At 43.1% G+C, this 24,790-nt stretch overlaps 1 protein-coding gene across 1 annotated transcript in view; it reads right to left on the minus strand.

Moving 5' to 3' along the window:
• Nucleotides 1–23,300, minus strand: part of LOC309808836 (forkhead-associated domain-containing protein 1-like) — a gene marked incomplete at both ends in the record, with an annotated part of 87,951 nt that extends 64,651 nt beyond the window's left edge. Inside the window, 2 exons of the mRNA XM_082629409.1 lie at nt 3,242–3,448; nt 23,208–23,300. Of these exons, the coding sequence (XP_082485535.1) occupies nt 3,242–3,448; nt 23,208–23,300 (300 nt within the window). The remainder of the gene's footprint in view (nt 1–3,241; nt 3,449–23,207) is intronic.
• Between the last annotated feature and the right edge of the window lie 1,490 nt (nt 23,301–24,790).

Here is a 24,790-nt window from a genome sequence, read left to right on the forward strand (position 1 = left end):
TTCCCACAATTATATAAGAAGCACCTTGTAAAATAAAGTCCCCATTCCATAGTTGTACACCCGTGTTCATAACAAACTTACTCAAAATGGCCAAAAGGTGGAAGCAACCCAAGTGGCCATGGATGGATGAGCAGATAAACAAAATGTGGTGAATCCATACAATGAAATATTCAACTGGAATGAACCATGAGGATATCATACTAAGTGAAATAAGATGATCGCAAAAGGACAAACAATGTAAGATTCCATTTATATGAGGAACCTAGAATAGTCCAATTCACAGACACAGCATGGTGGGAGGGGAGGAAGGAAGCAGGGGGTTTGATTTGATGGGCTTAGAGTTTCAGTTTGGGAAGATGAACAAAGTTCTGATGATGGATGGGGATGATGGCTGCACAACAGTGTGAATAGATTTAATGCCACTGTGAACTGTACACTTAAACATGGTTAAGATGGTAAATTTTATGTGTATTTTACCATAATTTTGAAAATTAAAAGTTAAAAACAAACCCCAAAATGAAATACCTCCAAGGTTTCTCCAAGGTTTGGGGTGATAGAAATGGATGAAAGTGTTCTGAAAGCAGGTTGTGGTGATGGCTGCACAACTCCATCAATATATTCAAATTGATTGAATTGGACACTTAAAATGGGTGAAGTTACTGTTATGTAAATTGTACTTCAGTGAAGCTGTTAAGAGCAAGCAAGCAAACAAACACTTGCTGTGATCCGGAGGAAACTTTGGAGGATGAAGGAGCTGTTCACTGTCTTGATTGTGGCTGTGGTTTCACAGGTGTACCCATATGTCAAAGCCCATCCACTTACAGACTTTAAACATGTGCCGTTTATGGCATGTCAATTATATCTCAAGAAAGCTGTGTTTTAAAAAGGCAGAACAGTATTCCATATATAAACAAACTCCTTATAATATATTAAACTCCTTAGAATATATTAAACAATATAATTTATTAAACAATGCCTCCTTTGTTTTGTTTTGTTTTGTTTTTTTTTTTTTTTTTGCGGTATGCGGGCCTCTCACTGTTGTGGCCTCCCCCGTTGCGGAGCACAGGCTCCGGATGCGCAGGCCCAGCGGCCACGGCCCACGGGCCCAGCCGCTCCGCGGCATATGGGATCCTCCCAGACCGGGGCACGAACCCGTATCCCCTACATCGGCAGGCGGACTCTCAACCACTGTGCCACCAGGGAGGCCCTAAACAATGCCTCCTTTGGATGGAAATTTAGGTTTCAAATTTTATGCCCCTATCAATAATATTTCAATAAATATCTTTGTAGGAAAAAAAAAAAGAAAAAAATGCAGATATTATTTGCTGCTCCCCTATTCTTCTCCCCACAGGCAAGCCACAGAGTCAGAATTTCCCAGGGAGGGGGCCTGGGAACCTGTAATTTTACTGAACATTCCTGAAAATTCCTTGGAATCAGACATGTTGGGGCACATTGATTCAAACTTCATGAACTTGGATTTTCAGGCTTGGGAGTGTGAAATCCCCTTTTCTTTGATCCCTAAAAAATTCTGTAAGTGTTCCATACAAATGATTCTAAATTTCGGTTTCCCTCCTATTGGCGGTGCATCAGAATCATCAGGGAGCTTGTGAGAATGCATATTCCCAGGCCCTACTCCCAGGGAGGATGTGTATGGTTGCCAGATTTCGCATAAATAAAGAAATGAATAAATCAATATATAATAAACTATAGGGTGTCCGTTAAATCTGAAGTTCAGATAAACACCGAATAATTATTTTAGCATAAGTGGTTCCTTGCAATACTTGGGCCACACCTGTACATAACAATTATTTGTTGCTTCTCTGAAATTCAGATTTAACTGGGTGTCCTGTATTTCATCTGGGAATCCTAAGTATGAGTCCTCAGGCCTGGGGTGAAGCCCACATCTGCACTGTGGGTCTGCTCCCCACGTGCTTCTGACGAGGCGGATCCTTAGAACCCATGTTGAGAACCCCTGATCAGGTCAACACCTTCTGGGTCAGGAGCCCCTCCTCAGGGCGGCCAGTGGATCCCAGTGCATCCCACAAGTGAGCACACTTTAATGTTGGTCCAAGGAGGAAAAGGGGGCTGAGAAGCAGCAGGAGAAAACTGTCCCAGGTTTTCAAAGCCAAACGTGGTGGATGCGGTGTCACGAGCCCTGCAGCCTGAGGGACGGTGCTCATCTTCTCTGAGTGGGTATTTAGGGCTGCCTAGGGGACCCACACCCAGGATTCTGCCTAGATTCTCTAAACTTTATTTATTTATACCCAGCCTCGTCCCCGAAAGGACTTTAAGCCTCGGAGGTCTCAGTCCATGCAGCGTTCTTGGTGCTGGGGAGTGAGGTTAACACGCCGTCTCTCTGGGACACACACGACAGGTATTAATTGTGTGCTCACCACGAATGGGCATTATTCTGGGAGTTTTACAATTAGAACCATCTCATTTAGCCCTCGAGATAAGCCTGCAAGGTCATTGCTGTCGTTGGCCCCATTTTGTAGATGAGGAAACCGAGGTTCCGAGGGGTCCAATGGTTTGTGCAAGAGTGCACCGAGTAGGCCAGTGGCAGAGCTGGGGTTCTGACCCAGGACTGTGTTGCTAACCAGCCCCCATCCTGCCTCCCTACTGAACCAGATACTTCTGGTCACTGAGCTTTGCTGGGCGAATTTTGGCTTACGTTCCGCTTAACCTGGGGCCATACCTTAGGTCCTGATCCCGGGAACATTTCTGATCCGGTGTGATAACAGCTGGCAGGCCTTGAGCGTCTACTCTGGCCAGAGACTTTGACTTTTTATACATAGATACTCTCTCAACGCCCTGCACCGCTGAGAAGACCCAGACCCAGGCATACAGAGAAGCCTGGCCGAGGTCACAAAGCTAGGAAGTTGCAGAGCACTGATCTGCCTAAAAAGGAAGCATCCATCTCTGCATCTTCAAAAGCACACACTTGCTTTCCACCTCCCCTCGCCAAGCTTCACTTTTCAGGAAAACGCTCTCCCTCGGGGCTGGTCGCTAGGCAACCCTTGCATGTAATTCCACGAAATGCCCAGAAGAGGGCGCGAGGACTCGCTCTCCCCGGGCACCCACGCGATGGGGCTGAACTTCGCAGAATCGCGAAAGGAAGAGTGACGCGCTCCAGACGAACTCCACCTGTGGCCGTACCCGAGCCCTAGGCTGCACGGAAGGTGACACAACACGGCACCTCTGCACCCCACCCCACCCCACCCCCGCAGGGGCCTGGACTCACCGAGGCTGGGTTTTCGATGACCAGTTCGTAGGTCAGCCCTCTGGACCCAAACCTCAGGATGTCTCCGGGTAGGAGCTTCACAGCCACGTTCTGAATGTGGCACTCATTGACGAACGTGCCGTTGCAGGAATTGAAGTCGTGGAGAACAAAGCTGCTTTCGGCCTCATTATATTCAATGAGTGCGTGATGGTTGTCGACGTCTGCAGACTGAAATGCAGAAGGGGGACAGTCAGAGCCAGGAATAACAGGAATAACAAGGAATAACTAGTGCCACTGACACTGGGGGCCCCAATGTGCTAACCACTTCATCTGGCTGGACGGTCACTGCAATCCTCATTTTAAGAGGAGGATGCTGAGGGTCAGAGAGGTTAAGTGACTTGCCTAAGGCCACACAGCTAGTGAGTGGAGGGTCACCAGACCCTGACAGCAGACCCAGAATAGATGCCCAGTTTTAGGGTAGGGCGTCAGGCAACACAGAGGCAAGAGGGAACTCGGGGGGAATTGGCCAGGAATTGGCCACGTGATAGTTCTCTGATCCCATGCAAGTATCCTTTTGGTTGTCCCGAGTGGCAAGACAGCAGAAATGGTCCAACACAAACCAGAAAGGTCAGTTGGCAAGTGACAACTGTCCATTTACTGCAAGTGTTAAAGTTCAGGGGAGGTTTTGTAATAATTGTTGTTTTCATTTGTTTGTTCTATTCATTTTTAAAATAACATGTTTTTTCTAATAATGCAGAAAATGAGAACTAGAGAAAAACACAAAGAAGACATTAAAATCACTTAGACTCCCGTCCCCCAGAGGCAGGCACTGAGAACACGGTGGTTCACATCATTCCAGTCTTTTCTCTATGCTTACAATCTTTTTAAAAAGTTTAAACACGGGCCTCCCTGGTGGCGCAGTGGTTGAGAGTCCGCCTGCCGATGCAGGGGATACGGGTTCGTGCCCCGGTCTGGGAGGATCCCATATGCCGCGGAGCGGCTGGGCCCGTGAGCCATGGCCGCTGAGCCTGCGCATCCGGAGCCTGCGCGTCCGGAGCCTGTGCTCCGCAACGGGAGAGGCCACAGCAGTGAGAGGCCCGCATACGCAAAAAGAAAAAAAAAAAAAAAAGTTTAAACACAATTGAGCTCACACCACAAAACATAGTTTTATAACTACCTTTTAAAAGCCTTGGTGTATAATGAAGGTTTATCCCATGTGATTAATTATTACTGTTGCTTCTTAAAAGCTACTCAGAATTACCAAAGATGATCTATTTTTCAATAGGAGCCCTGGTGTGACCACATTTCCCTCAAAAGAGAGAGACCCCAGACAGTGATTTGTCAGTGGCGTCAGAAACCTCCTGTGTAACCACTTTAATAAGAAGAATGAGCAAAACTCGGCACCAAGGAGGAAATATCACATCCCCCCCTGGCCCCGGCGCCCTGGACTATGGGCTGCAGGGCACGTGCGAAGTCCTCTGTCTTCTCAGGACACTGCCTATGAGCCATCCACTCCAGCCTGAGACTTTGCAAATATTTTCTAAGTCACTCTTCTCAGAGTGCCTCATCCAACTTTCATAGAGAGTACTTGGACTTAGAAATCTATACTAATGTCCCACCATATAATTATAACCAATAGCTTTTATTAATAATAGCTTATAGTATATGAATAGATAATAATATAACTGCATATATTAGTAGAATATATTAATGACACATTATGTGTAATTACACAAATGCCAGGAAATTTGCTAAGTGCTTTACTGCATTATCCCGTTTCATCTTCACAATAATTCAAAGGGATACTTCCTCATTTCAAAAAAAATTTAATTTTTTATTGAAGTCTAGTTGATTTACAATGTTGTGTTAGTTTCAGGTGTACAGCAAAGTGATTCAGTTATACATATATATAATATCTATTCTTTTTCAGATTCTTTTCTATCACAGGTTACTGCAAGATATTGAATATAGTTCCCTGTGCTGTACAGTAGGTCCGATAGTTACTCATTTCTTAGATGAGGAAACTGAGGCATAGAACGATTAAGTGTGCCCACAGTCAGCCACTTTGACTCGCTTGGCTTGTTCCCAGGTTTGCCTGATTCAAATGACTGTGCCTTTACCCACTTTTCAAATTCCTACCAAACACTTTGGCACTTAAAATACTGAAACACAAGAAGAAAGCAGGAGTAGCTCTATTAATTTCAGGCAGAGCCAACTTCAGAGGAAGGAAAGTTATCAGGGATAAAGAGAGGCGATACATAGTGATAAAGGGGTCGATTCTCCAAGCAGACATAACAGTCCTTCATTGTATGTACCCAACAATAGAGCATCAAAGTATGGAAGGCAAAAACTGATAGGACTGCAAGGAGAAGCAGATGAATCCATCATGGTAGCTGGAGACCTCAACAGCCCTCTGTCAGTGACGGGCAGACCCACCAGGCAGAAAATTAGTAAGAATGAAGTTGAACTGAACAGCACTACCATCATCTGGATCTAACTGGCAACCACACAGCTTCATCCCACAGCAACAAAACACACATCCTTCTCAAGCTCCCATGGAACATTCACCAAGCAGACCACATTCCAGGCCACGAAATATACCTCAACAAATGTAAAAGAATAGAAATTATGCAAAGTACGTTTTCAGAACACAATGGAATTAGGCTAGAAACCAATACCAGAAAGACAGCTGGAAAATCCCCAAATATTTGGAGATTAAACAACACACCTCTAAATAACAGATGGGTCAAGGAGGGAGTCTCATGGGAAATAAAAATTTATCTTGAGCTAAATGAAAATGAAAATACAACCTATGAAAATTTGCAAGATGCAGTGAAAGCAGTGCTTGGAGGGAAGTTTATGGCATTGAAGGCATACATTTGAAAAGATCTAAGCTTCCACCTTATGAAACTAGAGAAAGAAGAGCAATATAAGCCTACCACAAGCAGAAGAAAAGAAGCAATGAATGAAATAAAAAGCAGGAAAACAAGAGAGAAAAGTCAGCAAAATAAAGAGCTGTTTGGTTTTTTTTTGTAAAGATCAATAAAATTGACAAACCTCTAGCAGGATAACCAAGAAAAAAAGAGAGAAGATACAAATTACTCAGATCAGAAATGAAAGCGATGGCATCACTACTGATCTCATGGACACTGAAGGGATAATAAAGGAATATTATGAATAATTCTATGCCCACAGATTTTATAACTTAATGAAGTGGACCATTTCCTTGAAAGACACAATCTACTGAAAGTCACACATGGAGAAATAAATACTCTGAATAGACTCATATCTAGTAAAGAATTTGAATCAATAATGAATAACCTTCCAAAATGGAAAGCACCAGGCCTGGATGGGTTCACTGGTCAATTCTATCAAACATTAAGGAAAGAATGATATCAGTTCTAAATAATCTCTTCCAGAAAACAGAAGAAGAGAGAACACTTCCCAGCTCATTCTGTGAGGCCAAGCTTATTCTAATAGCAAAACCAGATAAAGATATTGCAAAACAGGAAAATTGCAGACCAATACCTCCCATGAACATAGATGCAAAATCCTCAACAAAATATTAGCAAATTGAATCCAGTGATGTATAAAAAGACTTCTACACCACAGTCAAGTGGGATTTATTCCAGGTATGCAAGGCTGGTTCAACATTTGGAAATCAATTAATGTAATCCATCACATCAACAGCGTAGAGAAGAGAAATCGCATTATCATAACAGTAGATGCAAAAAGAGCATTTGACAAAATTAAACACCATCCATGATAAACTAACAAACCACCAAACCACCACAACAACTCTTGGCAAATTAGGGATGGAGGGGAACTTCCTCAACCTGATAAAGTACATCTATAAAAACCCTAAAGCTAACGTCATATTTAATGGTGAGAAACTAGAAACTTTCCAATTAAGATCAGGAATAAGGTGAAGATGTCCCCTTTCACCATGCATTTTCAACATTGTACTGTATCTCCTAGCTAATGCAACAAGGCAAGAAAAGAGAATAAAAGATAGATTGGGAAGGAAAAAGAAATCTTCTTTGGTGAGGTGTTTGTTCAGATCTTTTGCCCATTTTGCAGATGGCATGATTGTCTATGCAGAAAATCCCAAAGAACCGACAGAAAGCCCTCCTGGAACTAATGAGCAATTGTACCCAGGTTGCAGAATACATGATTAATATACAAAAGTCAATTGCTTTCCTATATACCAACAATGAACAAGTGGAATATGAAATTAAAAACACAACACCATTTACATTAGCACCAAAAAAAAAATGAAGTACTTAGGAATAAATCTAACAAAATACTTAGCTATATGAAGAGGTATATGAAGAAAACTACAAAATGTTGATGAAAGAAATCAAAGTAGTCTAAATAAATGAAGAGATATTTCATGTTTATTTGAAATTCCTTAATGATATATGATGTTTAACATCTTTTCATATGCTTATTTGACATCTGTAGATTTTCTTTGGTGAGGTGTCTGTTGAGCTCTTTTGCCCATTTTTAAGTTGGGTTGTTTGGTTTCTTATTGTTGATTTTTAAGACTCATTTATATTGTTTATTTATTTATTTTATTGAAATGTAGTCGATTTACAATGTTGTATTAATTTCTGCTGTACAGCAAAGTGATTCAGTTATACATATATATACATTCTTTTTAAAATATTCTTTTCCATTATGCTTTATCACAGGATATTGAATATAGTTCCCTGTGCTCTACAGTAGGACCTTGTTGTTTCTCCATCCTGGATGTAACAGCTCACATCTGCTAACCTCAACCCCCCACTCCATCTCTCCCTCAACCCCCTCCCCCTTGGCAACCACAGTCTGTTCTCTATATCCATGAAGACTCATTTAGTTTGGATACATGCTTACAGCATCTTTCTTCATAACTGCCAAAAACTGGAAGCAACCAAGATGTCCTTTAAAAGGTAAATGGATAGACAAATTGTGGTACATCCATACAATGAAATACTAGTGATAAAAATAAATGAGTTATCAAATAACAAAAAAGACATGGAGGAATCTTCAATGCATATTGCTTAGTGAAAGAACCTAGTCTGAAAAGGTTACATACCATATGATTCCAACTGTATTAAATTCTGGAAAAAGTAAAACTATAAGGAGAGTAAAAGATCAGTGCTTGCCAGGGGCACGGGGGCTCTGGGGCTCAGAATGAAGAGGAGGGGCACAGAGGATTTCAGGGCAGTGAAAATATTTTTTATGATACTGTAATGGTGGATACTTGTCACTATACATTTGTCAAAAGGAAAGAACGTACAACGCAAAGAGTGAACCCTAATGTAAACTATGGACTTAGTTAATAATAGCATATCAATATTGGTTCATCAGTTGTAACAAATGTACCGCACTAATGCATGATGTTAATAATAGGGGAAACTGTGTGTATTGGAGGGGTGGATATATGGGAACTCTCTGTATTCTCTGCTCAATTTCCTGTAAACCTAAAACTGTTCAAAAAATAAAGTATTTAAAAAAATGAAAACACATTAGTTCTTTGGAAAATGTCACCCACATCATCTTCATCACCATTGCCATTGATCTTTGTGTCCTTTGAACCTTTGATAACCCATGAATGAGAGAAATTCTGTGTGTTACATTTTGTTTGTCTCTTGCCAGGCTTCACTGCTTTCAGTTCCTCAAAACCTGTCAAGCCATTATTAAGAAATCAAAGCAAGCAGGAAGTTTTAAATGACTCCACAAATTTGGGTGAGCCTCTACCACATGTTAGGCCAGGAGACAGCTTCCTAGTTTGGCCCTATAATATCACTCGCTCCCTTTACTTGGAAAATTGCTAAATGCTGCTACTGTACAGACGCCCTGCTGCTAATACAGACTGACTCTATAAGCCCCAGCCTACTGAGCTGTCCAACTATGAGATGAACTGTTATTTATTTATTATTATTTTTATTATTATCCTTATCATCCTCTAACATATTTTGAGGGCTTCCTGTGAACTGGGCCCTGCTGAAGCATTTTGTGTGCATTTTTATCATTTAATCTGCATGACAGCCCTAAACAGGGTCTCTATTATTATCTCCATCTTAGAGATGAAGAAGCTGAGACTCAAAAGGTGAAGTGAGAGGACAGCATTACCTTGATACCAAACCCAGACAAAGACACTACAAGAAAACTACAGACCAATATCTCTTATGAACACTGATACCACAATCCTCAACAAAATAGGAGGAAACCGAATTCAACAGTACATTAAAAGGATCATACACTATGACCAAGTGGGATTTATTCTTGGAATGCAGACTTGATGGTTCAACATATGAAAATTAATCCACGTAATACATCACATTAACAGAAAGAAGGAAAAAAATGATCATCTCGATTGATGTACAAAAAGCATTTGACAAAATGCAACACTCTTTCATGATAAAAGCACTCAACAAACAGGGAATAGAGGGAAATTACCTCAACATAATAAAGGTCAAATATGAAAGGCCCACAGGTAGCATCATACTCAAAGGTGAAAGACTGAAAGCTTTTCCTCTAATTTCAAGAATAAGATAAGGATACCTGCTTTTGCCACTTCTATTCAACAAAGTACTGGAAGTCCTAGCCAGAGCAATTAGGCAAGACAAAGAAATAAAGGCATCCAAATTCGAAAGGAAGAAGTAAAATTATCTCTGTTCACAGGCAACATGATCTTACATGTACAAAATCCTAAAGAGTCCATGAAAAACCACAACCCTCCTAGAACTAATAAATAACATTCACTAGCAAAATCGTAGGACACAAAATCAACACACAAACATCAGTTGTGTTTCTATATGCTCACAATGAACAATCTGAAAAGGAAGTTAAGAAAATAATTTCATTTACAATAGCATCAAAATGAATAACATATTTTGGGATAAATTTAACCAAGGTGGTAAAAGATGTGTACACTGAAAACTACCAAGTGCTGCTGAAAGAAATTAAAGACACAAATAAATGGAAAGACACCCTGTATTCGTGGGTTGGAAGACTTAATATTGTTAAGATGTCATTACTACACAGCAGGATCTACAGATTCAAAATCCCAACAGCAGTTTTGGCAGAAATAGAAAAATCCATCCTAAAATTCATATGGAATCTCAGTGGGCCCCAAATAGCCAAAATAATCTTGAGAAAGAAAAGCAAAGCTGGAGGTCTCACACTTCCTGATTTCAAAACTTACTGCATACAAAGGTACAGTAATCAAAACAGTGTGATACTGACATAAGGTCAGGCACATAGGCCAATAGAATAGAATAGAGAGCACAGAAATAAAACTTTGCATGTATGGTCCAATGATTTTTGACAAGGGTGCCAAGATTATTCAATGGGGAAAGAGCAGTATTTTCAACAAATGATGCTGGGAAAGACTGCAAAAGAATTAAGTTGAACTCTTACCTTACACCATGTATAAAAATTAACTCAAAGTGGATCAAAGGCTTAAACATAGTCTAAAACTATAAAACTTTTAGAGGAAAGCACAGGAGGAAAGCTTTATGACATTGGATTTGGCAATGCATTATTGGATATGATACCAAAAGCATAGGCAGCAAAAGTAAAAATAGATAAATTCAACTATATCAAAAATTAAAACTTCAGTGAATCAAAGGACACAATAAACAGGGTGAAAGGCCATCTAGAGAATGGGAGAAAATAGTTGCAAAACACAAATCTGAAAAAGGGTTAATATGAAGAATATATAGAGAACTATAACTCAACAACAACAAAAAAGAACCCCCAAATAACTTGATCAAATATGGGCATAGAACTGGAATAGACATTTCTCCAAAGAAGATATATAAATGTCCAACAAGCATATAAAAAGATGCTCAACATTACTAGTCATTAGGGAAATTCAAATCAAAACCACAGTGAGATACCACCTCATACCCATTAGGATGGCTACTATCAAAACCAAACAAACAGCAACAGAAAATAACAAGTGTTGGCAAGGATGTAGAGTAGGGGAACACTTATGCACCGCTGAGAATGTAAAATGGTGCAGCTGATATGGAAAACAGTAGAGCGGCTTCTCAAACAATTTAGAATAAAATTATCATATGATCCAGCAAGTCCACTTCCGGGTATATACCCCAAAGAATTGAAAGCAGGAACTTAAAGAGTTATTTGTACACTCATGTTTATAGTAGCATTATTCACAATTGCCAAAAGGTGGAAGCCACCCAAGTGCCCACTGACTGATGATTGGATAAGCAAAATGTGGTCCATCCATACAGTGGAATATTATTCAGTGTAGGAGGAAGGAAATTCTGACACATGCTACAACATGGATGAACCGTGAGGACATTATGTGAAATAAGTGTCACAAAAAGGCAAATTTTGTATGATTCCACTGTGTGAGGTACATAAAGTAGTCAAGCTCATAGAAACAAAATAGAACGGGGGTTGCCAGGAGCTGGGGAAGCGGAAACGGGGAATTGTTGTTTAATGGGTACAGTTTCAGTTTTGCAAAATGAAAAATTCTGAGGCTGGTTGCACAACAATGTGAATAACTTACAACTACTGATCTGTACACTTAAAAGTGGTTAAGACGGTAAACTTTATAGGTATTTTACCATGATTTAAAAAATGGCTAAGATGAAGGGACTCACTCAACATCAGGATGCTGGCACAGGGCAATGTCAGGGTTTGAACCCAAGGCTAATTCCAAAACTTGTACCTTTGATTTGTACCCTGTGATTTTCAGAGTAGAGAGTGATTTAACAATGAGAGAGGAGACAGGCAGGACCTAATATACAAAACAAGTGCATTTTTTAAGGCTCCTGCATTGAAAATGTCTTTAAAAAGTATATAGTGAGTCCATAAAATATTGAGACGTTTAAACTTCTATTAACAATGACCATCTGCTCTGATGACCCCTGTGCTTTAAGGAAGCCTCCTCAGGAAGCTGACTTAGTTATGACATTGCCCTGAGGTTCACTGACATTGTCGCTGAGGTTCGACGTGTACCTGGAACCGTCCTTTGGAGCTAGGTTTCAACCTTGCATCACCTGGCACTGGGAAGCCCCATCTCAGACCATAACCTCCCACTCCCGGCCTTCCTTATCCTCTGTCTCGTCCTCTCCTTGAGTCACGTAGCCTTTGCTCCCTGTTTGCTCCCTATGGGTAATGCCCTATACTCACTCAGCCTGGGCCCTGCTCAAGCTCACCAGCTCCTTCAAGTCCATCCCGGCCCCTAAACCCTCCTGCCACCCTCACACTTCTGTCCTGAGGCTGGCCTAGTGCCCTTTGGGCCCCCCAGCCAGCAGGTCCCTGCTCTCAGGCTTTTCATTCTACTTTGACAACAGCCTCCTAGGTCTTCACCTCCTGCACCTGCCTGCATCCTCTGTCTGCTTCTCCCGACCCTCCTCCATCCCTTTACACGGCGCCTTCTGCCCAGCAGGCCCACCTGTGCGGCTACATCCATGGGCTGATGGGCTCCTTGTGTCTGGTTTCTTGTTGGGTTTGGCCAATGGGGGGGTTAGATATCAGAGCAGGGAGGAGAGAGCTTGGGGTACTTACTCCCCTGGCTTCCATTCTCTGGGGCCACACAGCTTCCCTCAGAGGACTCTACCCAGCCCTCGGGGTCTCCGGGTCCCAGGAAATGCCCCTGCCCCTCACCCCTCAGCTCTGGGGGTGGGAACAGTCCTCACTCATACTAGCTCTGGGCCCTGCACTATCCTTTGTGGTTTCTCTGAGCCCTGCCCACTCCCTATGGAGTCCCTTCAGGAAACTCCCCTCCATCACTCCACACCCCTTTGAATGTGCCTTCAGCTCCCTGCCAGGACCTGGACTTCCCAGGCATGGAGAAGCTCCTAGATGGGACCTTCAAGACTTCTCCTAGCTGCCAAGGGCCTCCGGGTGGTCCTGCCTTCATCCCACCCTGGTCTGGTCCCTCTCCTCAACCATCTCCTCTTCTGCATCCTCACCTTGACAGTGTAACTTCCGTCTAACCTGTGAACATGCTCACCACCCCCTCGGCCTGGAAACACCGCCTCTTCCCCCTTCCTTTCCTTTATTGTCAAATGGCTTCAAGAGGTTCCTCTCCCGCTGGGTCCTCAACCCACTGCCATTGCCCTCGGGGGCCTCCTCGGGCTCTCGGCCTCCCTGTGACATGTGACACAGTTGTCAGAGAGAGGCACGTGGCCTGGTGGTTCAGGGGTTGGGGGAGCAGGGCAACGTGGTGGTTATTAGACTGGGCTCGAGTCCAGCTCTCCTACTTCCTAGCAGGGTGACCTTGGGCAAGTGATACCTCAGCTTCCTCATCTGTAAGGTAACAAAAGGACAGTCTTATAAGCTACTGGTGATGTATAAATGATATAATACATACAAAAGCACTTAGAAGAGAACATAGGGCAAATGGGAAATGTTCTCTGTTATGAGCAAGAGGATGGGCTCTGGAGTTAGAAAGCCTTGAGTTCAAGTCCCACCTCTGCTACCTTCCAGCTGTGCAGCCTGGGGCACGGTTCTTTGCTTCTCTTTGGTTGCTCCCTGAGCAGCAAAAATGAGTTTGATAAGCTGGGCTTCGTAGGATTGACAAAAGGTACTGCTTGGTGACATGTTCAAAGGAGTGGGATAACATTTTTGAAATTAACTTGTGTGTGTGTGTTTGTGTGTGTGTGTGTGTGTGTTTTATCTATTTCTTTTAACCTTTTGGTTCTAGGCTATCCCATCCCCCAGCCCCATCCCCCCACTGCCTCCAGAAAGGGATGTAGTGCAGAAATAGTAAAAAAAAAAAATGGGGTTTTCAAAAGAATAAGGATATGAGGAAACGGCCAGGCGCTGGTGAGACGACGAGTCTGGGATTGGAAGGAAAGAAGAAGCTCCTCTGCTTCCCCGTCAGCTGGATCCTTCCTCCCCGGTCTCCCCGGGAGAGCCCTGTGGACCGGTAAGGCCTCAGGAGAGGCTGGTCCTGAAATCAGACTGCCCGAGCGTGGTGCCCAGTGCCCCAGCCTCCCTCTGTGACCTCAGGCAGGATACTCAGCCTATCTGTGCCTCAACGCCCTCATCTGTAAAGTGGGGCAAACAACACTAACCTCCTAAGGATGAAATGAGTTAATACACTCGAAAGTGCCAAGAACAGTACCTGGCACAAAGCAAGCTGTCTCTGTGATGAATACCCTCAGCCTGGAAGCAGCTCTCTGGCTCCCTCACCTCTCTGACTGCTTCCAGGTCTCCACGCCGGGCTCCTCTCCCCTCAAATGTCCGTTTCCTCCGCACTCTGTCCATGGGCTGGGGCCACTGTGCCACCCCGTCGATTCGCAGGTGTGTATTTCCAACCCCTGGCTCATCTCCAGGCCCCAAACTGCCTGGCTGCTTCCGGGATGTTGAGGTGCTCACTCAACCAGTCCTGCTTCCTGCCCTCTTGGTAACGGTATTATCACCTGCCAGCTCATCCAGCCATCTTTCTCCGTGGCCTGTGGCATTGATCCTACTGATTCTTCCAGAAAGCTCTCAGACCAGTCCCAAAGCAACGGTCCAGTCAGGTGGTAGTATTAATGTGGTGGGCAGAATGGTCTCCCAAAGATGCCCATGCCCTGATCCCCAGAACCTGGGAATATGCTCCATGACGTGGCCAAAGGGACTGTGCCGATGTCAAGGTTACTAATCAGTGCTCTTAAAAGAGGGAGACTAAGGACTTCCCTGGTGTTGCAGTGGTTAAGAATCCGCCTGCCAATGCAAGAGACACGGGTTCGAGCCCTGGTCCGGGAAGATCCCACATGCCATGGAGCAACGAAGCCCGTGTGCCACAACTACTGAGCCTGCGCTCCAGAGCCCACGAGCCACAACTACTGAGCCCACGTGCCACAACTACTGAATCTGCGTGCCTAGAGCCCGTGCTCTACAACAAGAAAAGCCACTGCAATGAGAAGCCCGTGCACCGCAACAAAGAGTAACCCTCACTCGCTGCAACTAGAGAAAGCCTGTGCTCAGCAACGGAGACCAAACCCAGCCAAAAACTTTTTAAAAATTTTTTTAAAAGTGGGAGACTATCCTGGGTTATCCAGGTGGGACTAATTGAACTCCACCAGTCCTTATAAGCAGAGAACTTACTCTGGCTGGATTGGAGAGATAAGTGGTGTTTCTTGCTGGGCCCCCACTTAACAGCCCCAATGCTCCTCTTCCTGGGAAAGCACCAGGTCAACGTTTCCTCTTTACCCAAATCGCCCCCTAGATGGCGCCACCTCAGTCTGTTGCATGAATGAGGATCAGGAGAACATTGATCTCACATTTCACTGACAACCCCCATTCTGGATTCCACAGGGTGGAATTTCCCTAGCTTACTCAATTCTCTTGTTATCTCAGTTAACTGAGAATTTCCAATTTAGATATTAGATGTTCCCAAAGCTAAATTTACACTCAAAAAGTGAAGCTTCTGTTTTTAGAAGCTTGAGTCAGCTCAGTCTGAAACTCAGCCTCACCTCCCCCGTCTAGCTGTGTGATTTGGGCCAGTTCCTTAACCTTTCTGAGTCCCATGTCCATGTCATCAAATGAGGATAATAATGATAATAGTAGTTCTCACCTTCACAGGATTTGTTTTGAGGATATAATTCTGTAAATATATATACAGAACATACATAGATGATGTATAAAGCCATGTGAGATACAGTAAGTAGTCCATAAATGTATGCTGTAGCTATTTGTATTATGTATGCTATTCAAAAGATTATGATCGAAAATTTCTTTCATCTCACATCCATCAGAATGGCTACTATAAAAAAAAAAAAAAAGGGAAGGGCTTCCCTGGTGGTGCAGTGGTTGGGAGTCTGCCTGCCGATGCAGGGGACACGGGTTCGTGCCCCGGTCTGGGAGGATCCCACATGCCGCGGAGCGGCTGGGCCCGTGAGCCATGGCCGCTGAGCCTGCACGTCCGGAGCCTGGGCTCCGCAACGGGAGAGGCCACAACAGTGAGAGGCCTGCGTACTGCAAAAAAAAAAAAAAAAAAAAAAAAAAGGAAATAACAAGTGTTGGTGAGGACGCAGGGCAAGTGGAACCCTTGTGCCCTGTTGTGAGAATGTAACTTGGTGCAGCCACTATGGAAAACAGCATGGCAGTTCCTCAAACAATTAAAAATAAAATTATCATATGATCCAGCAAGTCTACTTTTGGGTATATATCCCAAAGAACTGAAAGCAGGGCCTTGAAGAGATATTTATACACCCATGTTCATAGCATTGTTTGCAACAGCCAAAAGATGGAAACAACCCAAGTGTCCATCAGTAGATGAATGAATAAACAAAATGTGGTGAATCCACACAATGGAATATTATTCAGCCTTAAAAAAGGAAGGAAATTCGGACACATGCTACAGCATGGATGAACATGGACATTATACTCAGTGAAAGCATATTATACTCAGTGAAAGAAGCCAGTCATGAAAAGACAAATACTGTTATGATTCTACTTATATGAGATACCCAGAGTAGCCAAGGTCATAGAGACAGAAAGCAGAACGGTGGTTGCTGGGGGCTGGGATGGGGGGACAAGGGGAGTTGTTGTTTCATGGGTGCAGTTTCAGTTCTGCAAGATTCAAAGAGTTCTGGAGATGGATGGGGGTGATGGCTGCACAACAGTGTGAATATATTTAATGCCACTGCACTGCACACTTAATAAAAGTGGTTAAGATGGTAAATTTTATGTTATGCATATCTTACCACAATAAAAAAAAATGAGAAAAATGAGATCACGATCTAGCCCTTTCCTCTGAACATTTTCCTCTTGGAAGCCCTCCATCTGCTGGTGAGAAACTAGTCCCATCAATTGCTGTGGTGGGTACTGACCAATGAAACCAGCTGCCAGTTCCCAAACAGGGGACAAAACATTCCCTGAGGACTGGTGAGACCAAACAGGTGAACCCCCAGAGCAAGGAGCACTTGGGGAGAAGCCAAGGGTGAGGTGGGGGTGAGGGGGGAGGATGGGAGCACGACCCAGGCAGGAGGACAAGCGCGATGCAGATGGGGAGCCAGCAAGTGCACCCTCCCAGGCCTGTTTCATTCCGTGGATTTCCCCACAGAGAGTCCACCTGTCACCTTCTGTCTCAAAATGCAGGTGTTCGCTTAGAATAACAGAAATGTGAATTAAAATGACACAGGTACCATACTTCACCCCGTAGATCAGTGAAGATCCAATGGGGGGTCAGCACCCTAGGCTGGGGAGGGAGTGGGAGACGGGCGTCCACTGCTGGCAGGACACCACATCCGGAAACCTCTGGTGGGCAATTTGGCCATGCCCATCAGAGTTACAGCTGTATGTGTCCTTTGACAGAGCAGACATACCTGCACGTCCGTGAAATGATGCAAATAATAGGAGAATCCCAGCAGCCTTGTTTAATAATAATAAACAAGATTATGGTGTAGGCTCTGGTTCTTTTCTGAGAGGGAGCCCAGAACTGGCAGGGGCCAGGAAAAGGGACGAGAGTCATCTGGCTGGATGGGATCTGGGGTGTGTGTATGAGATCAGTCTGGCTTCACGACCCTCAGATCCCACGCTAGAAGGGCTGACACAGGCTGGAGAGATGGCTCCACCCATGAGAAAGGAGATGGCTGGCAGGACACTGATCACCGAGGGTGAGGGGTGGGCACCAGCATTTCATCCCCCTGTCATGTCTGTTCTTTCTTTTTCTCTTCCATCTCCACCCTCGTAGCTGCAGCCCTGCGCTGACTTGGGCTGTCCTAGAGCTCAGTCTTCTAGGGATCCTGGGACTTCCCCAGGGTGGGACTGAGGGAGTCCCTGGGGAGGGGTAGGGTCAGTCAGCCCTTCATTGTTTACCCTTCGCTTCTCTTTTCCTCAAAACAAAGTTTATTGAAAGAATACACACACACACACACACACACACACACACACACACACACACACAAGCAGGAGTTCTGCTGATCAAGAACGGAGAGGGAGGGAGCACTGATGGTGGGGTTCTCAAAGTGTGGTCCTGGAGCCAACTCCAGGGGACTCCATTCCCCCCACCTGAACCTGGGGAGCATATAAATGTGAAGATTCCTGGGCCTTACCCCAAACCCACTGGGTCAGAATGCCTAGGAGTTCATGTTGAACAACCACTCTTAAACATACGGAAAATCCAACAACCACTGGCTTTGGTGTTTCTTCATTCTGGAAGAACTGAGTCCCTTTCTCAGCAGAGTTTAAATAACAGCCACATCCAACTCTAAAGATTACAGTTTACAAGGCACAACAAATCATATAAATTATAACTTGCAAGGTTTAGCTGTGAAATGAGCAAGGCTGAGGCTTTTGAGCCATGTAAAATGGGAGAGGGGAGATTGTGAATAGAGCTCCTGATGGCTCGCCTGCACACAGCAGCTGGGATGTTCACTGGCAGGTCTCCCCCTTGTTTACAATCCTTCAAGCCTTCTTCCCACTGCTTTTCAGATAAAGATCCAAACCCTTATGGTGACATGAAGGAGGCCGACTTGTCCCTTAGCCCTCCTCCTTCCCACTCTGACTTCTGGACGCCCTGGTTTTCTCTCAGTCCCTTGGGTTCACAATATGCTCTTCCACCTCAGGGCCCTTGCACATGCCATTCCCTTCTCCTATTGTCTAGTTAAGTCCTCCTTGTCTTCCATATTCCTTTCCTTTACAGCCCCAATGTTGGAATGGAATTAGTCACACCTTTGTGGGATCATTTGACTTATCTCTCTCTCTCCTGGCAGCTTCCTGATGTCAGGGACCATGTCCAGTTCTGCCATCACTGTACCCCTAGACTTGGCTCGGTGCTGAGGCTCTGGGTAAATACTGGGCAATGAATGAGTGATAGCAACAGTTATCACTGTTGACTATAAACAGTTCTCACTAGCCTGGCTATAAACAGGCTTCCTATTGCCTTAGGGAACCAAACTCCTTACAGGATATAGAAAAAAGTCTGGAAGGTAAAACCCTGCAAATATCAATATTGATATTTCCCTGAGCCAAATGATTACAAGTGACTTTTATTTTCTTCCTTATATTTTCCTTTCTCCCAATTTTTAAAAACAAGAAGCATGTAACTACCTTCCATTATCGGAAAGAGTAAATGATGTCGAAATACTACGATACCAATAGTCAAAACAACATGTCAGCCTTGCTGATGAGTAGAAATCTTTAGAAGCATGACTGCCTATTCTTTAGGATTGATCCAAGCAAATAAAACAATCTTTTTTATTTGCTAGATGTAACCTCTGGGTAAATGCAATGATGACTTTTTAGTAATATAAATCCCTGAATTTTTTTTTTTTTTTTTTTTTTTTTTTTCGGTACGCGGGCCTCTCACTGTTGTGGCCTCTCCCGTTGCAGAGCTCAGGCTCCGGACACGCTGGCTCAGCGGCCATGGCTCACGGGCCCAGCCGCTCCGCGGCATGTGGGATATTCCCGGAACGGGCACGAACCCGTGTCCCTTGCATCGGCAGGCGGAATCTCAACCACTTCGCCACCAGGGAAGCCTAGTGACGTATTTCTTAAGCTAAGTCCGAGGAGCAGTAAGCAGTGAATTATTTATATACAATGAACGCAACTCAACTTCTGTCTAGTTAATAACTGTCCTCATTAGTTCCCTTTTCCAAATGGCTTATTAATGTCAGTGGATCCTCATCTCAACCCTGTGCACCTCTGAGGATTCTTCTCAGTCTCTGTTTTAGGAGACCATAATAATGATCATTGTGTCATTCACTGAGCACCACATGCCAGGCTCTTTATATGCATTTCTCACTTAATCCTCAGAATAACCCTGTGAGGTAAGAGGTTTACAGACAGGGAAAAGGAGCTCAGAGTGATTAAGTAATTTGGTTGAAGTCACTCAGCCACAAAGTAGCCTAATGAGATTCAAACCCAGCTCTGTCTATCTCCAAAGCCTGTGCTTTTAAAAATTACTACAGTTTTCTAATATCATAGTCCGGTTCAAAACAGAGATCTCTGTCTCTACTTTAGCCAGACAGGAAATAAAACTACCCCAAATCTATGCCTTGTTAGGATAAAGAAGAAACTACAGTTCTTCTTCTTCTTCTTTTTCCTCCCACTTTGCACACTGAACAGATGTTCTGTGTCCTTGAAGGGAGACCATATCATGGAGGAGAATCTCACGGGGACGTTCATGGAGTTATCTTTAAATCTGTTGCGTTTACAATAAACATTCTCAGAAAACTAGGAATAAAGGGGGAAATTTCTCACTTGGTAAGAACATGTATAAATACCCTACAGCTAACCTCGTACTTAACGGTTAAAGACTGACTTTTTTCCCCTAAGGTCAGGAACAAGTGAATATAAGGATTTATACACTGCTCTTGTTCAGCAGAGTCCTGGAAGTCTTAACCAGGGAAATAAAGCAAGGAAAAGAAGATTCAAGACATTCACATCTCCTTTTCTGAAAGGAGAAATAAAATTGTTCTTATTTGCAGATGACATGATTGTTTATGTATAAAATCCCAAGAAATCTACAAAAGCCCTTATATAAGAAAGTGCAGTTAAGGTTCCAAGATACCAAGAAGCATACAAAAATCAACTGTATTTCTATATACTGTCAATGAACATGTGGACACCAAAATTAAAAATATAATACCATTTACAATCACTCAAAAAAAAAAAAGAGAGATATACTTAAGTGTAAATCTAACAAAACATGTTCAGGACTCGTATGCTGAAAACTACAAAACACTCATGAGAGACACTGAATAAATGGAGAAATATACCATGATCATGAATTGGAAGACAATGTAGGAGTATATCAATTATTCTCACATTGTTATATAGGATTAAACACAATTCCAATCAAAATTACAGCATGATATTTTGTATATACAGACAGGCTTACACTAAAATGTAAATGGAAAGGCAAAGGAACTAGAATAGGTTAAAAATTTTTTTTAAAGAAAAGTGGGAGGAATCACACTACCTGATTTAAGAGTTACATAGCGACAGTAATCAAGGCTATCTCATAATGGTAGATCCATTATGACAAATAGATCCATGAAACATAATAGGGAACTAAGAAGTAGCCCCCATAGAAAGTATGGCCAGATTATTTTTGACAAACTTGCAAAAGCAATTCAATGGAGAAAGGATAGTCTTTTCAACAAATGGTTCTGGAACAACTAAATATCCACATGCAAGAAAAATGAACTTTGACCTAAATCTCACATCATAAACGACAGTGAACCCAAAATGGTTCATAGATTTAAACATAAAAGTATAAAACACTTAGAAGAAAACATAAGAGAAAATCCTCAGGGTCAGGGACCTTGTGGCATGTTCTTAGACATGACACTAAAAGCATGATCTATAAAAGAAAAAATAACTACCTGGACTTCATCAAAAGTTAAAGCTTTTGCTCTGTGAAATACTCTGCTAAGAGAATGAAAAGACAAGCTACGGATGGGAGAAAATATTTGCAAACCATCTATCTGACAAGGGACTCATATCTAAAATACAGAAAGAATTCTCAAAACTCAATGGTAAAAAAATTAACAATTCGATTAGAAATACTTAAAAGATATGAAGAGATATTTCACTGAAGAGGATATGCAGAAGGCAAACACGTACATGAAAAGACATTTAACATCACTATCGATTTGGGAAATGCAAGTTAAGACTATGATGAGATACCACTACACACTTACTAAAACAGCTAAAATGAAAAACAGTGTTTAGGCTAATTGCTGGTGAGGATGTATCTCACACATTGCTGGTGGAAATGAAAAATGGTACAGCCACGCTGGATAAGCCTGGCAGTTTCTTTACAAACCGAATCTATATAAACACATATGTTAATCCATGCAATCATACTCCTGAGCATTTATCACAGAGAAATAAAAACTTATGTTCACACAAAAACCTGTACACAAATGTTTATGGTACATTTATTTGTAATAGCCCCAAATGGAAACAAAATGTCCTTCAAAAAGTGAATGGTTAAACATAGGTGATACGTCCATACCGTGGACTATTACTCAGCAATAAAAGAACAAGCTAATAACCTAAATGGATGTCAAGGGCATTACAATGACTAAAAAAAAAAAAAAAAAAAATCAATCGCAAAGGTCATAGATAAATGATGAAAATTATAGAGACGGAGAACAGATTAGTGGTTTTCGGAGCGTGGGGACGATGGTGGGAGGAGGAATTGTGACTATAAAAGGAGCATCTCAAGGGACATCTCTGATGATGGAATACTCCTATATCCTGAGGGCCACACCCAAATCCACACGTGGTAAAATGGCACAGGACTCCACACATGCTTCGTGCCATTCTCTCTACCATTTGTGCATCTATAATTATTTCAAAATAAAGTTTAAAAAACTCTGTTGAGTGAAGTCTGAGAGTGGTCTGCCTTTCACAGTCCTAAAGGGATTCCATTGCATTTCTCTTTCTGCTTCAATATTTTAATCCCTTTCAAAATGTTAAAAGGCTCAAAGCCACTGTTTTTATAATTCCTTACTTACAATTTCTTCCAACTTCCTTGGCTGTCAATGAGCTGGGACTGTGGACCAAGCCACAGCTAATTCAGAGAATGGAATGAAATGAAGTGAGAGAGCACTGAGGCCATGCCCAGGGCTTACCCTGATTTACTACTTGGAGGTACGTGGGCGGGGGAGGGCTCTGAGGGGCCCATAGTCTCCAGAAGCTCTGGAAAGGGCGAGAGGCCATTGCTCAAGCTGGGCACTTCAGGTGGCCGTGGCTGCCACACGCGGAGCAGGTGAAGGTCAAGCATCAGCTCTAAGCCCACCTTCCAAACCACGCCATCAGGGTGGGACACTGCAGACACAGTCAGCAAAGGACACAGGGCCCATCGCACTTTGCACTGTGCTCATTCTTACCACATGTGCCAGGGAGACCCAGCACATGCCGGGATTGGTTATTGGTGGCACACCGAGGAAGGCTGGGACTGTTAGCCAGAGGCTGTGCTTTACAAGAGACTGGAGTCCACAGAACAGTAAGGACTTTTGGTGGTGTGAGAGGTAGGGAGGGTCGGGGACTGGCTAGGAAGAGGTCTTACCTCTAAAACAAGGTCTGAATTTTCATGCCTTCCAATCGTAGTGCTTTTATTCAGGACAAAATAGCCTTCTGCACTCTTTAGATAGGCTTTCATATTCTCTGCTTTCCCTATAAAAGGTTTTCAGAAAACAATTTTGTTAGAAAAATACAGTCCTCTAATTATTCAATGTCATATTTAGAATGAATGGAATACACCATAATGTCCACAGGAGAAGTCAGCAGAGGTAGGAGTGGATAGCTGGATTTAACAATGATCACAATGATAATTCCGCACATTTTTAAGACTGTCCTTTTAACAGTGATAGCCGGCATAGATGAGCTTGCTTCTGATCACAAGAGGACATCCTTTATGTAACTCAGAGCACAAACAAGCAATAGCAAAAAAAAAAAAACCAAACAAATCTGAATTCCACTGATAACCGCTCTCCACCTCCCATTAAGTTTAGTTTGGGGTTAGTTATCTGACAGAATCAAATACTCAGTGTTACTAACCCACCACTTACTAGCTCTGTGACTCTGAGTGAGTTACTTATTCTCTCTCTATGCCTCTGTTTCCTCATCTGTAAAATGGGGCTAATGATACTCTGTATCCCAAAGAGTTTTGTGAGGATTAAATGTGAAGCATCTAGAATGGTGATTGCTACACTAAACACCCATTTGTCCTACTGTGATTGTGACTGTTATTAATCTTGGGCTTCTGAACTTTGACTCAAGAAACTCCAACTTCTACAGAGCTTCTTAAAGTGTGGAAGAGTCAGTCATCAAGGAAATGGGCATTAGAAGATACTTTCTTTTTAAGTCACTGCATTCCTTCATATATTTAGGTTGAAAAAAAAAATGATTTCCAAAGACAAAATATCAAGATTATAGCTTGGCTGTACGGTCAAGACTCTGTACGTATCTTTTCCTGGCATTTTATTAGGAAAATGTCAAACACACAGAAAAGTTGAAAGAAGTGGATGGTGAACTTGTATAGAACCACCACTCAGATTCTACAATCAACATTTTGTTCTATTTGCTTTATCACATATCTACCCATCTATACATTTTATATTTTAATGCATTTCAAAGTAAACCCTATACATGTTTTTAAATTTTATTTATTTATTTTTGGCTGTGTTGGGTCTTCGTTCCTGTGCGAGGGCTTTCTCTAGTTGTGGCAAGCGGGGGCCACTCTTCATCACGGTGCACGGGCCTCTCACTATCGCGGCCTCTCATGTTGTGGAGCACAGGCTCCAGATGCGCAGGCTCAGTAGTTGTGGCTTGCGGGCCTAGCTGCTCCGCGGCACGTGGGATCTTCCCAGACCAGGGCTCGAACCCATGTCCCCTGTATTAGCAGGCAGATTCTCAACCACTGCGCCACCAGGGAAGCCCTATACATGTTTTTTATTTTTTATTTATTTATTTTAATTATTTTTTTTTTTTGCGTTACGCATGCCTCTCACTGTTGTGGCCTCTCCCGTTGCGGAGCACAGGCTCCGGACGCACAGGCTCAGAGGCCATGGCTCACGGGCCCAGCCGCTCTGCAGCATGTGGGATCCTCCAAGACCGGGGCACGAACCCGTGTCCCCTGCATCGGCAGGC

This window comes from Mesoplodon mirus (assembly GCF_964341445.2).
Source record: "Mesoplodon mirus genome assembly, chromosome: 7".
In the NCBI taxonomy this organism is placed as follows: Eukaryota; Metazoa; Chordata; class Mammalia; order Artiodactyla; family Ziphiidae; genus Mesoplodon; species Mesoplodon mirus.